This window comes from Puma concolor, chromosome C1, assembly GCF_028749965.1.
Source record: "Puma concolor isolate L17-30 chromosome C1, mPumCon1.1.hap2, whole genome shotgun sequence".
NCBI lineage: Eukaryota > Metazoa > Chordata > Mammalia > Carnivora > Felidae > Puma > Puma concolor.
Genome location: NC_141674.1, coordinates 63,387,438 through 63,412,440, shown reverse-complemented (window position 1 = coordinate 63,412,440; position 25,003 = coordinate 63,387,438). Strand labels below are relative to the sequence as shown.

Genomic DNA, 25,003 nt, shown 5'->3' with positions numbered 1-25,003 from the left:
GAGGTCTCAGGACCTCCATCAAAATATCACAAAATTGATGATCATAACAAGAAAAATTATATATAGCTCACGTCCTATAATTCTATATGAAAGTTTGGGGATTTTCTGAATATGATCTTTAATTCTTTTCTTTTTAAAAAGTAGCTAACTAGTAGTATTAAGGCAGGATTTATATATGAACGTTTCCTTTTCTCTGAGTGGAATAGCAACTCAACAATGTGCAAGTGCCATGCTCATAGATGACAAAGGGTAGTAAACTGTGCCCATTTTGAATACCCACTTCTGTTGGTTTTAGTTCAACGTGCTAGTTTCTTGGCAGCAGTCTGAAATCTCCAATGGAAAATAACTGATATGTCTCCGTAACCAACATGCTTGATCTTTGGCAAAGTGATTTGAAGATTTGTGTTACATTTTATCAAGTACTAAAAATTTTAGATAGCACGTTTTTATAGTTCAGGAGTAAATTTGGCAGTGCTCTTACTATTACTTGAGGTTCTTGTTCAATTGTCTTGCTGTTGTTACTTCTAAAGAAATATTGTATACATATATGCATTATATATACATACATATACATATATATATACACATATATATACATTGTATACATATATACATTATATATACATACATATACATATATACATATACATATATATACATTATATACATATATACATACATATATATATTGTTCTTTCTGTTTGAAATACCTACCCCCTTTTGCCATTTGAAGAACTTTTCTTTTCTTTTTTTTTTTTTTTTAATTTTTTTTTCAACGTTTTTTATTTATTTATGGGACAGACAGAGACAGAGCATGAACGGGGGAGGGGCAGAGAGAGAGGGAGACACAGAATCGGAAACAGGCTCCAGGCTCTGAGCCATCAGCCCAGAGCCCGACGCGGGGCTCGAACTCACGGACCGCGAGATCGTGACCTGGCTGAAGTCGGACGCTTAACCGACTGCGCCACCCAGGCGCCCCTTGAAGAACTTTTCTGAGGAATTGTTTGTGAAACTTTTCCTGGCCCTTCTCCTTCCAGCAGAATTAATCATTCTCTACTCTGCTCTACTTCTGTGCCTTATATCCTTGTTCCGATGCTTCTTGTGCCCCATTCAAATTCTCTTGGCCTTCTTACTCCAGCCCATGACTGCTGTGACAGTTTCTGTGAAAATGCTGTCCACCTTCATGCAGGTACGGCCTGACAGTACCTTGCCTCAGGCCTGTGCACTTTTACCTCTCACCGGTTCCCGCCCCACATCCCCATGGCTTCTTTACTGGATGGTGAAGTAGCAGGGGACACCTCTGGGATTTTGCCGTGTCTCATGCATGTGCAACCCAGGAGTGATGGGGTGTAATGCCCTGAGGGAACACTCTTGATTAGTGAGGAGCAGAGTAATGGACAGACGATTTCAGCTTTTTTCCCCCAGGAGGTGTTCTTTAAGAATGAGTATCCAGCCATCTATACAGCTAGTCAACTCAATAATGAATCTTTTTTTGACTCCTTCTTTTTCTGCTTTGTTCCCTCTTTCTTAACTCTTATCCTCTGAATCATACTCCTTTGTCTTAGGTCCTGTGTTCTGGGGAACCCAGGCTGAGAAAACACCATTGTTACTTGTAGAACACTGCATTATATTTATTTAAATGTCTCTTGCTGCCTCTAGGTCAGTGACTTTTTAAATGTCTCAAAACAGTAATATCTTAAGTCAACCTCCAAAACATACAACTGGTAAAAGTAGAGCAATTCTGGTTGAAATTGGAATGGAACAGAGGCTTTGAAAAACAAACAAAAAATAATGTACTAATTAAGCTATGAACTTCACGAGTTAGAAAATATGTCCTATTAATCTTTGACTCCTAATAACCTGGCATAGTGGCTGGCCCCAGCAGGGAGTCTATAATGTTTGTTAAATTGAACTAAATTGAACTGAGGGGAACTGAAGTCTAGAAAATATAATTTCATTTAGGCTACAGCGATTATGGATAAAAGAAAAAACAAAACAGAAATATAGTTCTAATACTTTTTCTGGAAACATGTGGGTTTTATTAGAAAAGACAACGAAACTTCTGTAAGATTGTTTTCTCATTCTTGAACTGATTTGTTAATTTTCAAACTGTTGTCCTGGTTTTTTTTTGTTACATACCAGCAGTAATAGATTTAAATTGAATTTTTAAAAATCCCCCAAATTCTTAAAAATTTTTTTTTAACGTTTATTTATTTTTGAGAGACAGAGATAGATAAAGCATGAGCGGGGGAGGGGCAGAGATAGAGGGAAACAAAGAATCTGAAACAGGCTCCAGGCTCTAAGCTGTCAGCCTGATGCAGGGTTCGAACTCACAGACTGAACCACAAGATCATGACCTGAGCCAAAGTCAGCCGCTTAACCGACTGAGCCAACCAGGGGCCCCGATCCCCCATATTCTTTAAATTGTTTGTTAACAAAGGCAAAAGAGGTGGGAAGGTTATCATTTATAATTATTTCACAGTCACAAATATGGAACAGGTGAGATAGAGAGCTAAAGATCATTTCTAGAAAGTAAATATGCCACTACAAAATCAAAGAGCCATAAACGGAAGCTCCACTTACATCCTGTTATTATAATCAGTATTGAATGGTGTCATCATTTCTTAAACGTGACAGAAACTCCAGAGGGATAGTTATTGCGAGCAAGGCTTTCTGGTATTCTGACATGGGGAAAAAAGCCCCAATGAAAAAATTGCTGGCTGGGAAATTCATGCTTTAAAAAAAAGTATATTTTTAAAGCATATTTTTTGTATAAAGGATTTTGTTTATTGATCCATCAATCCACCCACTTGTTCACTCACCCATCATAATGGCGTTGAGATTGGCATATTGAAAACCTGCATGAGAGTTTGTTCTTTACCATCAGTCAATGGACTTTTTGTCAATCATTTTTCTTTATACAAGAACTTTAAACTTTTATGGATAACTAGTGACTGGTTTCCATCTTCTTTATTGTAAAAAATGGGCTTATTTATCAGATTTTTGAACAAAATATAGCCCTAACATCTATCCATACAATCATCAACATAAATGTCAATAACACCTACTTTGTGCTTAAGTGCTAAGGATTCAGTAGTGAATATAGTTTATGAATATTAGACATGGAAGGAACACTAAGAGACTTTATAGGATGGGCTGATGAGGCACAGTTACTGACTGATGAGACACAGTCACGTATTTAGGCTTAGTGACTTGCTCAAGATAACAGAGCTTGTGAGTAAATTATTCCTCAGAATATATAAGGTTATTTTCAGATACCACTTTTATTGGCATTAATCCTCCAAGCATTGCTGAGTGATAAACTATGAAGACAGCCAACTGCAAAAGTAGTTACAGAAATGAGAAAACACTAAAAAGGAAACTAGAAAAGGGAGGGTTAAGGATAGATTGGGATGATGTAGGGAAAAAAAAATCGGTTTCATTTCAGTTCATCTGTAAATTTTTCAAACTTGGATTTTTCCTCCTACTGGATTCCATATGATTTGTATATAAAAATATATGTAATATATTGCATTTAAAATTAAAAACATAAACTAATGTTTATTGAGAGCCTAACGTGTCAGGGCACTTTAATATATATATTAACTCATTTAATGCTTACCACTACTCTGTGAAATATTGTATTCTTCTATCTGGATGACTATTTCAGCCTAGTGTTACAGTATGTGCGTCATAGTGACTATCACCACCTAGAGTCTGACACAGCTTTCAGGTTAATAACGTCTGGGTTATTATATGGTCACTCAGAGGTTAAGAGGCTCAGGCATATTGATTCCTTGTAACTAAACCTATAAGAGTCTGATTATAAGCCAGAAGAACATCAATTTACAGGTCTCTATGAAGAAATTAACTGCCAAGTAGACTAGAATATTCATGTCAGTTTGTTAGCACATATTTTCCCCATGGGAAGAAAGCTTGGAAAAAAAATATTAAGGACAGGAAGATGCTAAGGAAGTATAAAAGTAGAAGAAAATGAGTTGGATGCGTTTAATAAGGAAATTGTTATGCCATTATTTGAGCCCAGTGTGCCTTCTCCACCATAGAAAGGTACTTGCATGTCTAAGGGATCTGAATATTACTTTCAGTCAGTCAGGTCCCTCTGTCAATATGTCTCCAATAATGGCCAGTTGTGGACTCAGATGGAACAAGACAGCAGATTGGGAGAGTCTGAGACTGCTCACAACGAGCCAAGCATCTGTAGGTGCTGGAAGGAGGAACAGATAGGCAGCATATAGAATAAGTATAGTAATCAGGACAAAGATTATAACAAGAGTAATCTCTAACAGTGATTGAAGATTTATTATGTGTTAGAAATTGTGATAAGAGCTTTCTATCAATTACCTAACTTAATTCTAAGAACAACCATCTGAGGTAAATACCATTAGTATTCCTGTTTTATAGATGAGGAAACAAGTCTAGAAAAGTTAAAGTAATATACTACAAAGTGAAATTTTTAAAATTTATTTTTAGAGAGAGAGAGTACAAGTAGGAAGGGACAGAGAGAGAGAGAGAGAGGGAGAGAGAGAAAATCCCAAACAGGCTCCACACTACCAGTGCAGAACCTGATGAGGGGCTCAGATTCATCAACTGTGACATCATGACCTGGGCTGTTGCCAGACACTTAACTGACTGAGCCACCCAGGCACCCCAGAAAGTGAAATTTTTGTAACATAGGATAGTCCAGATTGGGTTGAGGCATCTCATGGCTAACATGTCTGAAGTTGAACTTTTCATTTCTTAAAACATGTTCATCCTCCAAATCTGAAGCTTCTGCATACTTGTAGACCTCTCTGTCCCCCTCAGTTACAGACGTCAGCAAATCCTGTAAATTTTACTTCCCAGATATGCAGTTGATCTTTCCCATTTTCTCTGCCTCTGCTGTCATTGCTCTAGAGCAGTTATGGACTCCCTCTGCAGTAACTAGCTTCCTCCCCTACAAACCAATGTATTGTCCGAAGAGTGGGCTTTTTCCGTTTGGAGGTCAAATTCACGTAACATAAAACTCGTCATCTTAATTTTAAAAGTGTGTAATTAAGTGGCCTTTTGTACATTCGCAATGTATCGCAGCCATCAGTAATTCCAGTTCATTTTCAAAAAGGATCCTCATCCTTTGATCGGTCACTTCCCATTCTCCTTCCTTCAGCCTCTGAAAACCACTGGTCTACTTTCTGTCTCTGTGAATTTGCCCATTCCGGACATTTCGTATAAATGGAGTTGTACATTTGTGACCTTTTATGCCTGGCTTCTTTCTCTTGGCATAATGTTTTCAAGGTTCATCCGTGTATTGGTGCTTCATTTTTTATGGCTGAGTAGTATTCCCTTGCATGGATATACCACATGTTGTTTATCCATTCATCTGTTGATGGACATTTAGGTTGTTTCCACTTTTGACTATGATGAATAATTGTGTTATGAATGTTTGTGTACCTGTTTTTGTTTGAATACCTGTTTTCACCTTGCCAGAGTAATCTTTTAAACATGAAAATCATGTGGTTTCCCACTTAAAAGCATCACAATTATATTATAATCCAAATTCCTTCCCTTGGGGCACAAAGATTTACATAATCTGCCTGTCCTTTCTCATTTAAGCATTTTTTTTCTTCCCTCAATATATTCCAGTCCCACTGATTTCCATTTAGTTCTGCCAACTCCCTAACCCTTTTTAGAGTATTCACACTTGTTATTTTTTGGCCTGAAATACTCTTTCCGTTGCTTTTCCTGGCTAGTTCATTTTCATCACCATTTTGGAACTGTTGTGGAAAGAATTGATTCAGGAGAATAATCAATGGGTGATAAAAGTCTGAAGACGAATGACATATATTATCAAAATACCTCTCCAGAGATTAGTTATTAATTGCAAAGTGAGAAATGGTAGTCTATAAAGGAGAAATCTGGCTGACGCTACCTTATTGGGTCATCAAAGTTAATATGACCAGTGACAGATAAACTGAGATTTGATTCCTGATGTTATGCATTACGATGTTATAATGTTATACATTATGTTATACATTATGTGTGTGTGTGTGTGTAATGAAAAAGAAATCAAATATGTCAAAATGATAACAATTGGTGAATCTGGTTGAGGAGTATGCAACAGTTCTTTGTTTTATGCTTGCAACTCTTCTGTAAGTTTGAAATTATTCAACATAAACCATTAGAGGGGGAAAATGAGTGATTCTCATCTGCCTGAGGAAAGGTGTTCTTTTCTGCTTGAGTCACTGTCACTGAATAGAAATCAATTGACAGTGCCAAAGAGAAACTGTGGACCATATGAGACAGAACTGATAGCACAGTTGGTAGATGAACTTGCAGTAGTATTTATCAGTATAATCGAGACAGAGGGTTGAGTTTCTTACAACTCTCCCAGAAGACTGTTACCTTATGTGGATAATTTGATTCATTTCATAAACACTAATGGGGCTCCCATTATACATCAGGAACTTTGTTAGACACTGGGGCTACAGTGATGGCTGACCTGACTCTCCTATTCTTAGATTACTGACAATTGGGGAAGAAGGACAGCTATAAAGGCAAATTTAATATGTGACAGCAAAAGCAAACAGAGAGAAGTTACAGAAGTTAGGAGATGCAATAGTTAAGACAATGGGGAGGAGGGAGTGGCATGGTAGAGGGAATGGCAGTGAGGCCCAGGAGTTTCCCACTGGGTGGAAGGGGAGGGATGGTAGAGAGTACGAACAAAGGGAACAGCAAGGGTAGAGGCAGGAGATGTACAAAAGCACAGGCTATTTGGGGGCTCTTAAGCAAATTGGTGTTGCTGAAGTGTAATATAGCTTTCTGATTTTTAGTTTGTGGTAATAAAAAAGAAATTAGTTTTTAGTTTATAGTTTAGTTCTGAATAGTTTTTTTGAATTTTTTTAAAAATCTTTATTTTTGAGAGAGAGAGACAGAGTGTGACCAGGGGAGGAGCAGAGAGGGAGACACAGAATCCGAAGCAAGCTCCAGACCCCGAGCTGTCAGCACAGAGCCCGACGCGGGGCTTGAACCCGTGAACCGTGAGATCATGACCTGAGCCGAAGTTGGTCACTCAACCGACTGAGCCACCCAGGCACCCCAGTTCTGGATATTTTTAAGACATTAAAATAGTATAATATAATCAACACTAAAGAATGTGAAATGCAAGTTGATCCTTTCATGAACTTTTTATTTTGTATGACATGACGTCTTATTATAACCTGGGATTTCTCTTTTGACCATTGTACCTATTTCAGTGTTTGTCAAATTTGAATAATATATGAATATTTTTTTAAGGAAATAAATTCCCATAATTCCCAAGAGTCCTATCTTCAAGATGCTTAATAGTTGGTGGATCTCAGTTTACAAAGTATTGCTATAAAAGGGACATTTTGTTTTCAATTAGCAAAATTGTTTGGGATTACCAAAATGAATACAAAACAAATAATTAAAATGCAATTATTAAACAGTAAAAATATTTGTAATCTTTGAGTCAAAGCTTAATATTCTTAATATGCAAGCTTTACACAAATTTGTAAGTAATATATTCAGACATCTGTAAGTACATAGACAAAAAGAACCTAAAAAATTTCCAAAAGATGAAATAAAAATAACTAGCAAACATTTAAAATGTTCACTTTCAATAGTAACAAAAAAAAGCACTTCAAATGAGAGACCATTTCTTTTTTAAGTTTTTAATTTTGGGGCGCCTGGGTGGCGCAGTCGGTTAAGCGTCCGACTTCAGCCAGGTCACGATCTCGCGTCGCGGTCCATGAGTTCGAGCCCCGCATCAGGCTCTGGGCTGATGGCTCAGAGCCTGGAGCCTGTTTCCGATTCTGTGTCTCCCTCTCTCTCTGCTCCTCCCCTGTTCATGCTCTGTCTCTCTCTGTCCCAAAAATAAATAAACGTTGGAAAAAAAAATTAAGTTTTTAATTTTGAGAGAGAGAGAGAGAGACCATGAGCACAGGAGGGGCAGAGAGAGAGGGAGAGGGAAAACCCAAGCAGGCTCCGTGCTGTCAGCGCAGAACCTGACATGAAGCTCCATCTCACCAACCATGAGATCATGACCTGAGCTGAAATCAAGAATTGGATGCTTAACCGACTTTGGATGCTTAACTGACTGAGCCACCCAGGTGCCCCAAGACCATTTTTTGACCTATAAAATTGGTAGATATTTTAAAAAATTATAACCTGTGTTGATAAGGATTTTTTTAATGAAAGAAGAAATTACCAAGTAATCTAATTGTCCAACAACATGGAAATAGTTAAGTAAAATATGCATTGATGAAATAGGACATTACTTGGACAATAAAATAATAGTTTTTATTTTTTTGAAAATTTTTAAATGTTAGAAACGCTTATGCTATCATGAAATATAAGAAGGATTGAACAAAAAGTATGATCTCAATCTTGTCAAAATATGCATAGAAAATTTTGATAATCTGTTGGAAGATGTTAACAGTAGGAGAAGCTGGGTGAAGGGTATATAAGAACTGTCTATACTGTTTTTGCAACTTTCCTGTAAGTCTAAAATTATTTCAAAATAAAAAGTTACAAAACATATATAGAAAAATGACTGACAGGGGGGCCTGGGTAGCTCAGTAGGTTAAGCATCCAACTCTTGGTTTTGAGTCAGGTCATGATCTCATGATTTCATGGCTTTGTGGGTTTGAGCCTGGCACTGAGCTCTGTGATGGCAGTGTGGAGCCTGCTTGGGATTCTCTCTCTCCCTTTCTCTCTGCACCGCCCTCCCCCCCCCCCCACTTTGCGCTGTTTCAATCTCTCTCAAAGTAAATTTAAAAACTTAAAAAAAAAAAAGGAGTGACAGAAAAAATGACCACATTTTAGTAGTGATGTCTACATGGTAAAATTAGCTTTTCCTTTTCATTAAAAAATGCTTTTTTGGGGTGCCTGGGTGGCTCAGTCGGTTAAGCATCTGACTTCAGCTCAGGTCATGATCTTGCAGTCTGTGAGTTCAAGCCCCGCGTCGGGCCCTGTGCTGACAGCTCGGAGCCTGTAGCCTGCTTCAGAGTCTGTGTCTCCCTCTCTCTCTGCCCCTCCCTTGCTCATGCTCTGTCTCTCTCACTCTCAAAAATGAATAAATGTTAAAAAAATTTTTTTAAATGTTTTTATAACAAATTTTTACAATAAGTTATGTGTTGTAAAATCATTAAAATACTTGACCTAAAATTAGGAAACACAGAGCTAAACTGAAAAGAAAAATGCTATCTACCACCAATTTGGCAGATAAGCATAAAAACATAAATGGGAGTGTTGAAAAAAGGTCGCATATAAGCAGAAGACAGGATAGAGATATCAACTGGTTAGGCATGCATCTTACAGGTAGATGTGAAGTGTGAGAGTAGATAATAAAAATAAGGACCAGGATTTAGGAGGCAGTGAGAATTTTATTTCATATAGTAAAGAAGAAAACAGTTTCCTGCAAAGAGTAGATACCTGTAGTATTTTATGTGTTAGAAGAGAATTAGGCTAATTCTCTAGGTTTTTAGGGAGTGTAAAGTGTAGTTGTGAGAATATTCCCAAAATGTTGGTTTTTAATAAGTTAAAATCATTTGCTTTAGATAACCATCTCCATACTTGTTTTTATCACAGACTTCTTTCTAAGCAGCTCAACTGTGCAGTGATTCAGGCCGCCTTCTGAAGATACAGCCTCTTTATGAGTGACGAAGGTAATCACCTACTCGAATTAAGTCCCTCTTGATCTGGACTTTTGTGTAAAATATTATTTGTTCAATATCAAATAAGGATGATAGAAAAATGAATATACACATTGGGAGCTGTACCTGAAAAACTGCAGCATGTTAGACATTATGGTTCTCAATCTTTTCCCATCTCAAGACCTCCCATCTCATCCTCTCTTCTGCGTCTGGATCCTCCCTACAGCAGTGATTCTGGGGTAGATTTGGTGAGCGGGGGCTATGCAGTTAGTAAAAGCACATCCTCACGCATATTCAAGTCACTTCTGAAGCTGCTCCCTTTCCCCTGTGTCGTTCTACCTGAAGAGTTATTGCTATAAGCAGAATCTTTAACATTTATTTTAGAGGATTATTGTTTTCAGCCCCTTTCTCATGTTGTGACATGCCCAGAGCTTGCTCCTTAGAGAAGTAAGCAAAATGCTGTCAGGTGTTCCTTGGAGAGGGACCATGGGGCTTCCCTTCAAATTTTAACCGTCATTCCTACTATCTCTATCTCCAGAATTAGGTTTTAAGCCCCTGGTAGGCACAGACCAGGTCTCATCCACTTTTTTTGCCCTCTTCAGGCCTAGCCTTTAACTTTGGGAAAGGTGGTTACTTAGTGAATGTTTATTGAAAATGAATGCTGTTTTCCTTAAGTGCAAATTTTATTCCTTCATGAAGGAAAATTTATTCCTAGCTATGAACAAAAAGTAAAATGCTGCATAAGTACAAACTGAAATGGAAGATATACAATGTGGAACTTGAAACAGCAGCTTTGATCTTTGGCTGCATATTTTAAGAAGATTAAAAGGGTTATTAAACATAGGATCTAAAGATTTAACAAGATGCTTAAAAATGGCCCAATAATGTATCTAAATCTACATAAGGCTCCTGAAGGCTGTAAATGCATTGCATTGTGTGGCTGGTCACTAATAGGAACCCCTGCTTCTATGAGTGTGTTACAGGGGATTGTGCATCCAGAAGTTATCCGCTGAGTGGGGATTACAGTTGTGCCTAAACTATGAACACTGGGGAATAGCCAGTTTAAAGGACATTTTCTTTCATGCAGTTATACAATGTTATTAACATACTCATATCTGGGGAAAATTAGTCTTTTAGGCCTGTTTGCTCATCTGTCTGTAAAAGAGAATAACAGTAATTATTTCACAGACCAAGGTAAGGAGTGTATTGGCACAGTACCTGAGAAGTAGTATGTATATGCTGATGAAATGGTGGTTTTATGGTTGTTCACAAATTGTGATTCAGAATTGTGTTACAAATGCTTGAGTGTATTTGAGGTAGAATTACTACGGCCACGTTGTACTTCAACTACATTGTAGTTTATTTTGGCTCGTGTGAGCTAAGAGCAAAACATTGCTGCCATGTACAACAATGGTTTAAGGGAAAATTATTTCTCAAAGGTAAACAATTGGCATGTTCCTGGAGTTGTGGACCCATGATGCACTTGTAAGTTGAGTATTACCTAGCCCTTTTCCCTGTTGCTCATTTAATATTTATCTCTCTTTTATGAATATTGGCTATCTGATAATCTAGAAAAGACATCACAACTTCCACCATCAGGAAGAAACCATTTCATTCACAGTAACATCCACCTTTTTTTTCACTTCTACTACTTGATTCTTCTATTGACTTCCATTTGATGTCAAGTAGCTTGCTTAGACTGTCAATGAATAATTGCCTTTCTCTATGGCATTTATAAGTCAAACTCCTTAGGCTTGAGTCATCACTCAACTCATTTTGTAAGAACATCTTTCTCTTTATTTCTTAATCCCACTTTTGGGAACGTTTTAACAGATGTAAAGAATGAAAAAACTATGATGATTAGAAATCTATGACAAAAGTCATAGGAAATAGCACAGATCTTGGCAAAAACGTGTCCATTCATAGGGCAGCACTTGTACACTTTGTGTTTTATTTTATTTATTTTGTTCAAAAATATTTCTTGAGTTTATTTGTTTTGACAGAGAGTGAGAGAGAGCATAAGCAGGGGAGGGGCAGAGAGAAGGAGAGACAGAATCCCATGCAGATTCCATACCATTAGCACAGAGCCCAGTGCAGGGCTTGAACTCACAAGCCTTGAGGTCATGACCTGAGCTGAGATCAAGAGTCAGATATTTAACTGACTGAGCCACCCGGGCACCCCAAACACTTCTACACTTTTTAAAGTAGAGCTGAGAAGCTGCAACATCACCCACACCACCACCATCAGTACAGAATATTCAGTAAACAAAATTACTTGTGAAGCTGTGCTTGGTTTCATAGTAAGAGAAACACATCAAGAGCAGTGACCAAGAATTACTTATACAGAATTGACAGACAGACAGAATAAAACCATTAAACAAATATCTCTATATGGGCACTGGGGTTTTCATTATATACATGTAATGTACAAATGAAATTTTGGCATGTAAAAAAGGCTGATTATGTGTCTAAAATTGAGATAAAAGTCGAGAGATAAAATTTAAAACTTTTGTGTTTGTCAGATTGATTGATGTGTATTAGTAACAATGTGACTATGTTCTTTTGAGTTTGTCAGGGGATAGGGCATTTCAGTTTGGTGGCCACCAGGACAGGACATCAGGACAGAGGCACGGAGAGTGATGGTTGTTACTCTTTGGAGTGGGTTCTTTAAAGCAGACCCAGACTCTGGGTAAGCCTGGTGCTAGTACCTGGTGCTAATGCCTCATGCTGTATTTCCAGAATGTGCCTTTAGCTCCTGTAACTGGGGGGCGGGGCCATGGAAATGAACGACAGTATTTTTATGCATGTAGCTCTAGGAGGTACATGGCTTCAGGGACAACAAAGAGAAATGCCAATGCCAGAGATAACCAATTGGTAAATGGGCTAGCACCAAAAATTGCCTCAGAGAGGAGTAACAAATTTCACCTGATGTGAAACTGATGTGAATTTTGTTTCCAAGTGCACATGTTAGCAACAAAGCCAGCAAACATTCAAATCGGATTTTCCTAAAAAAAATTTTTTTAACGTTTATTTATTTTTGAGACAGAGAGAGACAGAGCATGAATGGGGGGAGGGTCAGAGAGAGAGGGAGACACAGAATGGGAAGCAGGCTCCAGGCTCCGAGCTGTCAGCACAGCCCGACACAGGGCTCGAACTCGTGAACCACAAGATCATGACCTGAGCCGAAGTCGGACACTTAACTGACTGAGCTACCCAGGCGCCCCTCAAATTGGACTTTCAAGCTGACAGTTTGCTCAGACTTTCTACTTTAGCTTAAATGTGAGTGCCTCAATTCACTCCTTATTCATTTCCACAATTGAAAGGAGGTCTTTATAGTAGGTCTTAAAGCACACTGAAGATTTATTTGCCTTAACATTTTAATTTTGCTAAATGCCAATAAATGCGATGCCTTATATTCACTCTTCTGTTAGGAAACTGCCTTAAAGAAAATGCTTTACTGTAAAATTTAAGAATTATATCATAATTCGTATTTCCAGAAGCCAAGATGCTATTTCTGCATTTACCTGTACATCTAAAAATGTATCTAGATCTACATCCGTATCCATATCTGTATCTATCTGTTGTCCAGTGGTCACACTCTCAAACTTACTTATAGAAAATAGAAAATGACATATTTAGACAGAGTTAATAAGATTAAAAATCATATAAAAATTAAGGATACATACATACTTAAGGAAAAAAGGACTGCAATAAATGCAAGTAAAGGCAATAACACTTTTTCTTCCACCCTAAGGCAAACAGTTGATCAAGACCTATCTGTTAATTCTTAGATTTTTTATTCTACTTCTTTGGTTGACCTCTCTTCTATAGCACATATAACAGCACTGAAATATTACAGAGATTCGCAAGGTTCCTGTGCAAAGATGAATCACAAATTTGTAAAGTTGGCATATTTTTGCATAGTTAATTACTTCTTTCTTTGGGTTCCCACTGTATATACGTTGGCTGTCTTCTTTCTGTATTATAATTTTTTGTTTACTTCTCTGTCTCTTTCATGAAACAGAATTCCTTAAAGAAGGAAATTATTCTTTTTTAAAAAAAAAATAATCTCTACACCCAACGTGGGGCTCAAACTCATGACCCTGAGATCAAGACTCACATGCTATACTGACTGAGCCAGCCAGGTAACTCAGGAAATTATTCTCTGGATCCATAATGGATAGCTGTCTGGCTTCTGAAAAGCACCCAGAAGGTGCCTGGGTGGCTCAGTTGGTTGACTGTCTGACTTTGGCTCAGGTCATGACCTCACAGCTCGTGAGTTTGAGCCCCACATCTGGCTCTGTGCTGACAGCTCAGAGCCTGGAGCCTGCTTCAGATTCTGTGTCTCCCTCTTTCTCTGCCCGTCCCCTGCTTGTGCTCTGTCCCTCTCTCTCCAAAATAAATAGTCATTAAAAAATTTTAAAAAGCACCCAGAAGATCTTTAATGAATGAGTAAAAGAATGAATAAAAATTTTATAGTCTGTGAATAAGAAACATGGAGCAACTCTTTGTATTCATCATTCTAACCCAGAAATTGATTCTGAAACAGTTAATCCTTTTTTCCCTCCTCACCTTGTCTTCCGAGTGACAGAATTTCTATTTTAGTGTGATGCCCACATGGCCACCTCCTGTTGATAACTAGTAGGCACAACTCAGTTTCATGATGGACAGATGGACAAGCCTGCTGTTGTTCTTGGCCATGATACCGTTACTATAAATGCATCAAACATACCTTTCTTCCCTCCCCCCCTCTTTTTTTTTTTTGCAAGACTATACATATTTGCTCCAAACACTGCTCTGCTATATTTGTAATATTAGAGGCCCATAAGCAGGCTCTGGAAGACAGATTAGCAGACATATTTTGAGAGACACATGTCAATCTAACACAAAAAAAGAGGACTCCATGGGAAAGAGGCCATAAAATATTGCTATTACTCAACTGAGGAGGGGTAAATTGTGCCTCTTTCTCTCCTAACATAATGGCATTGATAGGAAGAAAAATAAAGTTGCAATATATTTCTGGAAAAAGAAATCCAGATTATGCTACCAATTTGAATTGTTCAACTAGACGACCGCAGTTATTCATTGAAATTTTATATGTAATTACATATATGAATATTAGTTGCTTCAAATTAGTTACATAAGCTACAGTTCATAGACTTATCCAAACATTGGCATGTTATTTAAATTTTTAAGCCATATACAACATCCAAAGGCATTTTAACATGGAATTTTTTTTGTAAGAAAAAAGGAAATAGGGGAAGAAATTTACTTATTTTTTCTCATGGGGCAGGCATGTTTATGCCACTTCCTATGTTTTTCATGTCATCTTCAGAACTACACTGTGAAATGCATTTTATTATGATTATTTTATAAAAGAGAAACCTAGGAGTCAACGATAGTAACTTGTTCATGGTCACAGAGCTAGGAATGACAAAACTAATTCCAAGGCAAGTCTTTCCAACTCAAATTTATTCTCTATTTACTGTGTTGGATCAGCCAGCATACAGCAAGTTTTCAAGGAATTTGAGTTTTAAAAATGTAACTAGTAGTGTTTAAAGGATCTTCCATATTGTGAATGATGTCTATGATGCCAGCTAAAGTAATTTCTTCTAAGTTAGGCAGGGTACTTGTCCCCTTTTCCGGGTAAGAAAGTGGGTTGATTTAAAAAATGATTCAATAATGTGCTGCAGGGAGGGGCACCTCGATGGCTCAGTCGGTTGAGTGTCCGACTCTTGGTTTCTGCTCAGGTCATGATCTCACAGTTTCATGGGTTCCAGCACCGCGTTGGTCTCTGCTCTGGCAGCGTGGAGGCTGCTTGGGATTCGCTCTCTCTCTCTGTCCCTCCCCCACTCACACTGTCTCTGTCTCTCTTAAAAATAAATAAATAAAAACTAAAACATAATAATAATAATAATAATAATAATAATAATAATAATAATAATAACGTGCTGCAGGGCAAGCGATCTCTGCATTTTTGGAATACCTAAGCCAGAAAGCAGAGTGTTCCAGTATTTCACAAACATTCCTTGGGAACTATTGTTCTGCTTTCTAGAAGTCATGATTTGTCTTGACTATCCTGTTTGCCTAAAGGACCCATGCCTGGGCCAACATGATGGGGTCTGACTAGAGCTCTTGGTTTCATTCTTGTTCTGACCAAAATCATGGACCACCAGTGATCTCAACTGACAAAGAGGGTTGAGGTGAAAATCACTCCAGTTTTCCAGGGCTCTCCTAGCAAGCATCAGTTTGTGGCTAGGTTTTCCTGAGGCCCACATGGATTGTTCCTGTGTATATCCAGACCCCAGGAGAACCCTGGAGCTGACTGCCCTTTTTTGTGGAGCTGGGGCAGTATAGGCCCTGAACTGCATCTACCTGTTTCAAGCATTCACTCCTTTCCCTCTGGCGTGGTGGCAGGGTCCATGTTGAAGAGAAGAAATTCTGTGTGCTTGCTACTTTCCTCATCCTACCCTCCAATAAGAGTTGGGCTCACTTTCTCAGGGTGAAAGGATAAGCTATGGGACCAAAAGCTGTTACCTTGCAACTAAGTAACATAGTTGCTAAAATGGATTAACTCTGTGAGGTAACAGAACTGCCATTTGCTGTCCTGGTTTTCTTGGGTAACGCAGACAGTGCCAGGGGCAATTTCTAACTGTGTTAGATGATGGTTTCTCCCAAAAAAGCAGCTTCAATTACAGTATACCTAAAAATGAGAGTTAATCAAGACAGACTTATCAATTGGCTGGGTAAAATTTGACAAGTCAGTTTCATTCCAACTGAGTTGTAAAGGTGATTGCAATATTAGGAAACTGCTTTAGGGAGAGGATCTGGAAAATTATAATTCTAAAATGTGAGCACAATTTCCATGATGAGGAAATGGCCATTATTTATATTAAAATAGATGTCTATTTCTCTCCATTATCTCTTATTTTTTCATATTCCTTCAAATATGTTTTTCTTGTAATTTAAATTTAGTGATTAAACTATATTATAATAGTGCATTCCCATTAATGAGAGAAATGTCACCTTTAAAAAGTTGATTCAGTAGTATAAGTTATTTTGGGACTGGATTTGAGCCCAGTTCCTATTAATGAAAACTATTTTCCTTTTCTTTTTCTAGGACAGTGGAATTAAAATAATCTGTTTTGTCTATTTCCAGTCATGACACATTCTAGGCTTCGGTAAATAAACCCAACTGAAAAATAACAGACTAACCAACTCTGTCTATCACTTGACTCAAAACTGTCATTTTTGATTTCAACGTTATATTCATGAGCATTAATATGAAAACTCTCTGCCAAAGGTTTGCTTTCTGTGTTTTGATTGCTTTAGAATAGAAATTTAAATTCTGAATTTCAGAAATAAATGAGGAAAGGCAGTGGGGAGAATCCTGGAGGGGAGTCAGGAGGCTGCTTCTGGTCTTGATCTGCTACCAATATGTGACTGGATGAGTCACTTTAAATTTCTTAGCATCAGTTTTGTTTGCTTTCACCAAGATGATTAGACCAGGTTAGGATGGCAAATGTTAGCTCAAACCCCTTCTCTGTTAGCTCTGATCAGTTGGTAATGGCTGCGTAGAGGGCTGCATTGGAGATAATGGTGGGCCTCTTCCAGACCTGACTGACAGGAGTATTGGGGGGGGGGGGTGGCTAGGTGGCAAGAAAACCACTGATCTGATTTACTATCCCTGAACTTAACAACTTCTTGGGTGATTATCTGCTTCAATTTTGACTTTCATGATTTATGCTTGACTTTTCACTTCAAAAAATGGTCTCCCCATACTTGAAGACATTTTGAAAGTTTGAAAGCAAGGAGACATAGTCTTTGAGATCACCTAGCCAAAACTAGCTGATGTATATAAAGGTACTTTGTAAAAGGTAGAGCACCATTTTTGTTATTTGAGGATTACATAACTAATTAATGGTAACTTTTCCCATGATTCCTTTCCTCTCTAATTTTTCATGAATGCTTGTTGCATGACAGATGCAGCCTCTTTCAGTAAATTTCTTAGAACTTACTCATTCCATTGATAATTAATTAAGATCAATAGGTGTTAAATTGTATTGTATAGACAGTAACACTGTGTAGATATTCAGAGTTAGAGGGCTAAAGCCATCAGAGTTGTCAGGTAATATTGAAGAAGTATTGAGCAGAAGTTAAATAAAAGGGCATTGTTAGGTATGAGACAGAATTTTAATAAAGCATGTAATAAGATATAAGCACAATTTAGAACAATAAACAAGAAGTTTAAGCTATTGTGTTTCCATAAGAAAAATTTGGATTGCTAATAATATTAATATTGATAATATTAACATTTATTCACCCATTCATCCCACCAGTTGAGTACTTCCAATGTGCCAGACCCTGCACTAGACGCTGGGGATACAACTTAGCAAAATGGGAAAATCCTTGATTTTATAGAGTTTACATCTTAGTGGGACAAGGCAGATAATAAACAAAGCATCAAGTGAGATGCGTGTTACAGAGTAATAATTGCAAAGGAGAAATAGAAACCAGAGGAGGGGAAAGAGAATTGTAGTAGTGGGTTGCAGTTTTGGACAGAGTGGCTGTGAAGTACTCAATGTGAGAGTGACAATTGAGTAATGACTTGAAACACTTCTCAGGCACTCTACTAAGTGAGTTACATATACAAAATCATTAATTTTCATAGCAACTCTGTGGGAAAAGGTACTACATTATCCTCATTTTATAGATGAGAACCTAAAGCCCAGACAACTAAAATTAAGTGTAGGAGTTGGGATTTAAATCTGGGAAGTCTAGTTTCAGAGCTTATGCTATTAGTCTATAAAGAATGGATAACAAAAGTCCTTGAAAAGGCTGTTTGAGGTCAAAGAATGATAGACCTAGAGAGAAATTTGCTGATTATCTAATCCAGTGGTTTTCACAGTGTATCAAAATCACCCACAAAGCTGGTTAAAACCCAGGTTTCTTTACCCTGCTTCCAGAGTTTCTGATTCACTGGGTCTAGAATGAGGCCTGAGAATTGTCATTCTAACAAGTTTCCAGGTGATACTGATAGTTGGGCAACACTTTGGGAATCATTGGTTAGTCCATTGGTTCTCAAACTTGTCTGCACCTGGGGAACTTTTGAGAGCTGCTATTCCCTATTGAATGTGGGGTACTGACAGCCAGCATTTCATTGGTCTGGGCTGAGACTCTGTATTAGGATGATATGAGTGACTGCAATGTACATGGAGGATGAAATACCACTAGTCTAGTTTAACCCTCATTTTATAGATGAAGAAACAGAGGTCTTAAATTAGTTATTCCCTTCTTGTTTTGGCCCTTAGCATTCTGCACATTGTTTCTTTTTTTTTTAATTTTTATTTAAATTCCAGTTAATTAACATACAGTATAATATTAGTTTCAGGTACACAATACAGTGATTCAACACTGCCATCACCGAGTGCTCATCACAAGTGCCTTCCTTAATCCCCATCACCTATTTCACCCATCCTCCCCAACCTACCTCCCCTCTGGTAACCATCAGAAAATAAGAGAGACTTATTTTCAGTTGTAATTTCTTTTTTTTTTTTTGCCATTTAATTTAATTTATTTTTTAAATTTACATCTGAGTTAGTTAACATAGAATACAACAGTGATTTCAGGAGTATATTTCTTTTTTTTTTTTTTTTCAACGTTTTTATTTATTTATGGGACAGACAGAGACAGAGCATGAACGGGGGAGGAGCAGAGACAGAGGGAGACACAGAATCGGAAACAGGCTCCAGGCTCCGAGCCATCAGCCCAGAGCCCGACGCGGGGCTCGAACTCACGGACCGCGAGATCGTGACCTGGCTGAAGTCGGACGCTTAACCGACTGCGCCACCCAGGCGCCCCTCAGGAGTATATTTCTTAATGCCCATTACCCATTTAGCCCATCCCCCCTCCCACACCCCTCCAGTAACCCTCTGTTTGTTCTTCAAATTTAAGAGTCTCTTATGTTTTGTCCCCCTTCCTGTTTTTATATTATTTTTGCTTCTCTTCCCTTATGTTCATCTGTTCTGTATCTTAAAGTCCTAATATGAATGAAGTCATATGATATTTGTCTTTCTCTGACTGACTAATTTCACTTAGCATAATACCCTCTAATTCCATCCATGTAATTGCAAACTGGCAAGATTTCATTCTTTATGATTGCCAAGTAATACTCCATTGTATATAGATACCACATCTTCTTTATCCATTCATCCAACGATGGAAATTTGAGCTCTTTCCATACTTTGGCTATTGTTGATAGTGCTGCTATAAAGATGGGGGTGCATGTGTCCCTTTGAAACAGCACACCTGTACCCCATGGATAAATGCCTAGTAGTGCAATTGCTGGGTTGTAGGGTAGTTCTATTTTTAATTTTTTGAGGAACCTCCATACTGTTTTCCAGAGTGGCTACACCAGTTTGCATTCCCACCAATAGTCTGCACATTGTTTCTTACTCACCTAATTGCTTCTCAACTGTAAGTCAGGGGCTGTGTATCTATTTGCCACACAGTAAAGTTTTAATAAATGTCTATTGTTGAATCACTAACATAGAAGGGAATAGGGAACCTCTGAAAGTTTTTGACCAACAAAGTGATATATATTGAAAGTATGTATGTATGTATGTATGATTGACTGACTGACTGATTGATTGATTGATTTTAAAGATTTTATTTTTAATAAATGTCCATACCCATATGGGGCTTGAACTTATGACCCTGAGGTCAATATTTTAGGAGGATTTATTATTAGGAAGGATAAGATGAAGAGATTAGAGATGTGATGATTTTCCTACTGCAGTGGCCCTGTAGAGACTTGATACTCAAAATGTGATGGAGAACAGCAGCATCAGCATTGCCTGAAGCCTTGTTAGAAATGCAGACTCTCCAGGGGAGCCTGGGAGGTTCAGTCAGTTAAGTGTCTGACTTCGGCTCAGGTCATGATCTCACGTTCATGAATTCGAGCCCCATCCCACCCCCCACCCCTCACCTTGTGTTCTCTGCTGATAGCTCAGAGCCTGGAGCCTGCTTCAGATTCTGTGTCTCCCTCTCTCTGCCCCTCCTCTGCTCACTTTCTCTCTCTCTCTCAAAAATACAAACATAAAAAAAAAAAAAAAAAAAAGAAATGCAGACTCTCCAGGCCTACTGCGACCTACTGAATCAGAATCTGCATTTTTACAAAATCCCTAGTGAGCTGTGTACACATACAAGTTTAAGAAGCACTGTTCTAGGGCATCATATGACTAATGCCCAGGTCCCCTGGGGGGTCCTATGGGGTAGCCCTAGGGGGTGTCAAGAAAAAGCAGCACATATGAATGGCGGGGCAGGTCAGCTTTTCCTTAAGTCTATTTGGGATACCACTTCTCTAGGATCTTCATAGGTGTTCAGTGGTCAGAAAGATTTGATAAATACCAGTTAAACAAAGCTAAACAAGTTTCTTTATGGCCAGACTTCTTTTATCTTTTAATATGCTAATGAACTTTCTGAATGTCCAAGAGAAAAGCTATATTGTACAGCTGCTTCTACATTTACTGATCATGGAAGTGAGTTTGGGGGGCATCTTTCCATGTTACTATTTTGTGCAACACATCTTGGTAAAGTTGTAATAGTCCCTTTGCTATAATTAGCGTTCCAGACATAAGATATTCTGAAAGATCCTGGGCAGGAAACTATCTTATATTTCCTAAATTTAATATCCATTACTTAGCTGTTCAAATGCCTAACCTTTTATATGACTTCATTTCTGATTCACTTTCATTGGCTGAAGTCTATTGGATAGAGTTATAGGATAGGTGTGGCTTCTGTCAGTGCTGGTCTGGGAAAAACTTTTAAGAGTCAGTTGCTAGTTATGATGTCTGATGGAAATGAGAACATACTGGAAAATGCTGGGGTCACTAGTAACACACTGAAGTTTATTTGTGGTAGGAATGAAATCAGGGGGTATGACTGTGAGTGATTACTGGATAAACAAAGAAGATAGACAGAAATTTAATTGACAATAATGAGCCACAACATCTGTCAGCAAATTTATAGTTAGAAATAAAAAGAAGCAAATGAACAGATACATTTGAGAACTAAGGTTGTTTTAGATTAGGACTGTCCAAAATTGGTTTTTCACAGTTTATTTCCATTGATGCCTCTTTTGAAAATTTATGGCCTATTTTAACACTGACATGTTGATTATCCCACATTCTTTAACTCAGAAAGCATTCGATTTTAAATCACACTCACCAATAAACTACCTATATTTTAGATGCACTTTATTTTATTTTTATGTATCCTTCACATGAAGTTTCACATTTCCTTTTTCTTTTTGGTAGCAGTATACTCACTACTCTTAGTAGTAAGTGGAATGAAAATGGTTTCTTAATTATACTCTTGGTTTGGGCAGTAAGCAACATTACTTTTAATTTTTTTCTTTTCTGTTAATAAACCAATGAAAAGTATTTTTGATTTGGATATCCTTTCAAATGCTCAAAAGCTTAACTTTTCTTTTTTTAGAAGCATCACATATTTAATGTCAAAGAATTTGAATTCGAGTACAAAAATTAAACAACACATGATTTCAACATTAAAAAACCATGACAGTTATTATTGAAATAATTATACAGTAAATATCAAAACCACATTAGAAACATAACTATAAAAACCTGAAATACATTGACAGCAAAATTATAATTTATTTCTATAACAAATAATTAACTAAAATGTTTGCATAGTTATTTTCAAGGACCACAATGGTTGACTGCTTTTTCTTTATCACTGCATAAAATTTGCATCTTAATCTTTTTGCCCTTCATTTCATTCTACATAATAGATGCTTCTGGGTATATAATTGTCGTAATCTCTAATACAGATAGTGATCCTTGGTAATCAAATCTAGTGTAACCATTGTCTGTAAGTGCTTAAATATTTTGAAATGCTATTTAGAAAAATTATTATGCAAAATTTAACATAAACTGCTGGGTTCTATTGCCCACTCAGGAATTACAAGTATTTCAAATCCCAAAAGTTTAAATGGAACAGTAGTTTGCCATGCTTTTATACAGAGAAACCACTGAATAACTTTTTAAACTTAGCATTTTTACAAATTCTACAAGAGTAGGTTATTCTGAATTATGATTGATGTTTACTATGTTGAAATTAATATATATTTATCATTTGAAAACCAAATGTGCAAACCTAATTCTAAAATAAAACAGTATTTTAATCTGCAAGCTTTACAAAGAAACTTCCATACTCAAGTTTACAATATCTTCTTTAGGAGAATGAGGCCTAGTTGGAGATATATAGTTGCTGTCCAATATGGCTGCCAGTAGCAAGTGATATTATTGGTGGCAAGGGATAGCTTTGATAAGAATAAGGCCTTGAGGTATAAGGAAACATGCTAGAAGTCCCAGAAGAGAGGGTAGCACTAACAGGAGAAAGATTATATACTGAGCTGCAACAGAAATTGTAGTCTCTTTATTCTCTCCATATTCTTTTGCATAATCCAGGCTGAAGATCTTGTGTTCCCTGTCCAAATGAAGTAATGTAAACTGGTCTGACAGTTCCTTTGCATCTTCTAATGTAGTACAGTTTGTCTGGTATAACGTGACTCTGGGATCCATTTGCAATAGCAGGAATAACAATTTTATATACAAGAATACTTTCTCATCTTGACTTAGATGAGAAATAAGTAAAAATTCTGGTGGTGCCCAATTATTTTTCTTGCAGTAATAATCCAGATGCATTACTGCCGAATTGAAATGATTGGATTTTAAAGAATACATACCGCTTGGAGTAAGCTTTGTTCCAGGAAAAAATGGATAAGTGCATCTTTCAATTTCAGGGGGGCCTGGGCTATGCTGACTATTGAGACTAGCTAGAAGAGTTGGTGGCTTGCATAGAGTTTTCAGGTGGCTGTCTTCTTTGTTAGCAAACACAATAAGGTTTTCAGAATTAGGGCTAATCTGACCACTAATATGCTGTCTCAATTCTTTATTTACTGGTTTTGCCAAGTGTTACCTCCATACTTGCTCCATTAATGCATTTTCCATTCACAACAGACATAGCAGCCACTGCATCTTCTCAGTTGAAAAAGTGAACAGAAGCCTAATCTCTAAGTTTCTTTACTTGAATATTCAACTGGACCAGGTTTGAATTTGTTGAATTCTGCTTTGTTTCCTCTGTAGTTAAGATCATTAAATTTCTTACATAAAGAACTTTAGCTCTGTATGGTTTCCTCATCAGCCCAATCTACTTGAATGGTATGGCTCCAGTGTACCTGGAATTAGTTTTCTCCTAGCCATAGCAGTGGCTCTGTGAGATTCATATTCAACAAATGCAAACCATGATCTTTGGTTTCATCAGTTGCACTTGGGTGAACAATGACATCTACAACTCCTTCTGTAACTTTCTTCATTTCGTCCAAAATTTCTTCTTCATTTCCTTAGGAATAGCTCCAATAAATGACCTGCAATTATCCAAGCTTAAACATGCACGAGTAAACTTACCTCGTCAAATCTCATAATTATTAAGAATTCTGATGGCTAATGGGCTTTTTCTTTTATAGTATACATCACAAAAGCATAACCTCTATTTTCACCACTAATTCCATCATAAGTCAAAATTCATATACCTTCCCAGCTCTTTCAAATACAGAAACTAACTTATTCATCTTCATGCATATCTTAAGGTATTTTTCCTACAAAAACTTCACAGCCTCTAGGTGGAGGTGAACCTTCACAACATGGAGGAGGACAACCAAATTTCCTTTACCTATTCTCCTGAACCATGTTGTAGCCAGTTTTGTTTTTTTTTTTCATCAAAAAATGCTGCTTTATTCTGAGTACCAGTTCTGACTTCCCTGCGTCCATTTGTTCTGTTTTCTTCATAATGGTTGCAGTTCCCCTTTGGGGTTTCAAATGTTGGTCCTAAATCCCTGGGACCAATGACCATAAATCACCACCACCATTTCACGGATCAGTCAGCATATACAAAAGCAGGGGTCACCATAGAGGGGAGGAGAGCCCACCTTAAACTTTACTTTTTATTCCCTTTTCCTGGCATTAAAATATGTCATTTCTTGCAAAATCAAGGAAGTACTATTATTTCTATTTATGACATATATGTAATTCATGTAATTTTTCTTAGGAATTTTTCTCTTAAAAGTTTGATATTACTTTAATGGGTAAATTAAATTTTGGGTATGAAAATGTTTTAAATCTGATTCAACTCAGTATCTCTTTATTGTACCCTTACTTGACAGAATTTCCTGTACTTTCAGAAGAAATTCTGAGGAGAAGGGAATAAAAATTTTAAAACATCAAACAGGATATATTGAATTAAATAGT

General features: G+C 37.3%; 1 protein-coding gene and 1 pseudogene across 8 annotated transcripts in view; one reads left to right on the top strand and one right to left on the bottom strand.

The window, feature by feature from the left end:
* The window catches only part of SLC44A5 (solute carrier family 44 member 5), a 385,583-nt gene that overhangs the window by 51,082 nt on the left and 309,498 nt on the right, over positions 1 to 25,003 (top strand). For 6 of the 8 annotated variants that reach the window (XM_086717311.1, XM_086717310.1, XM_086717315.1 and 3 more), the window contains exon 2: positions 9,607 to 9,683. The exons of 1 other annotated variant lie outside the window; for it this stretch is intronic. In XM_086717311.1, the coding sequence (XP_086573437.1) occupies positions 9,671 to 9,683 (13 nt within the window). In that variant the 5' untranslated portion in view covers positions 9,607 to 9,670. Of the gene's footprint in view, positions 1 to 9,601; positions 9,684 to 25,003 lie in introns of those variants that run through there. One more of the 8 variants, XM_086717312.1, reaches the window with a different exon arrangement.
* Positions 23,133 to 24,608, bottom strand: LOC112864087 (putative RNA-binding protein 46 pseudogene; annotated as a pseudogene).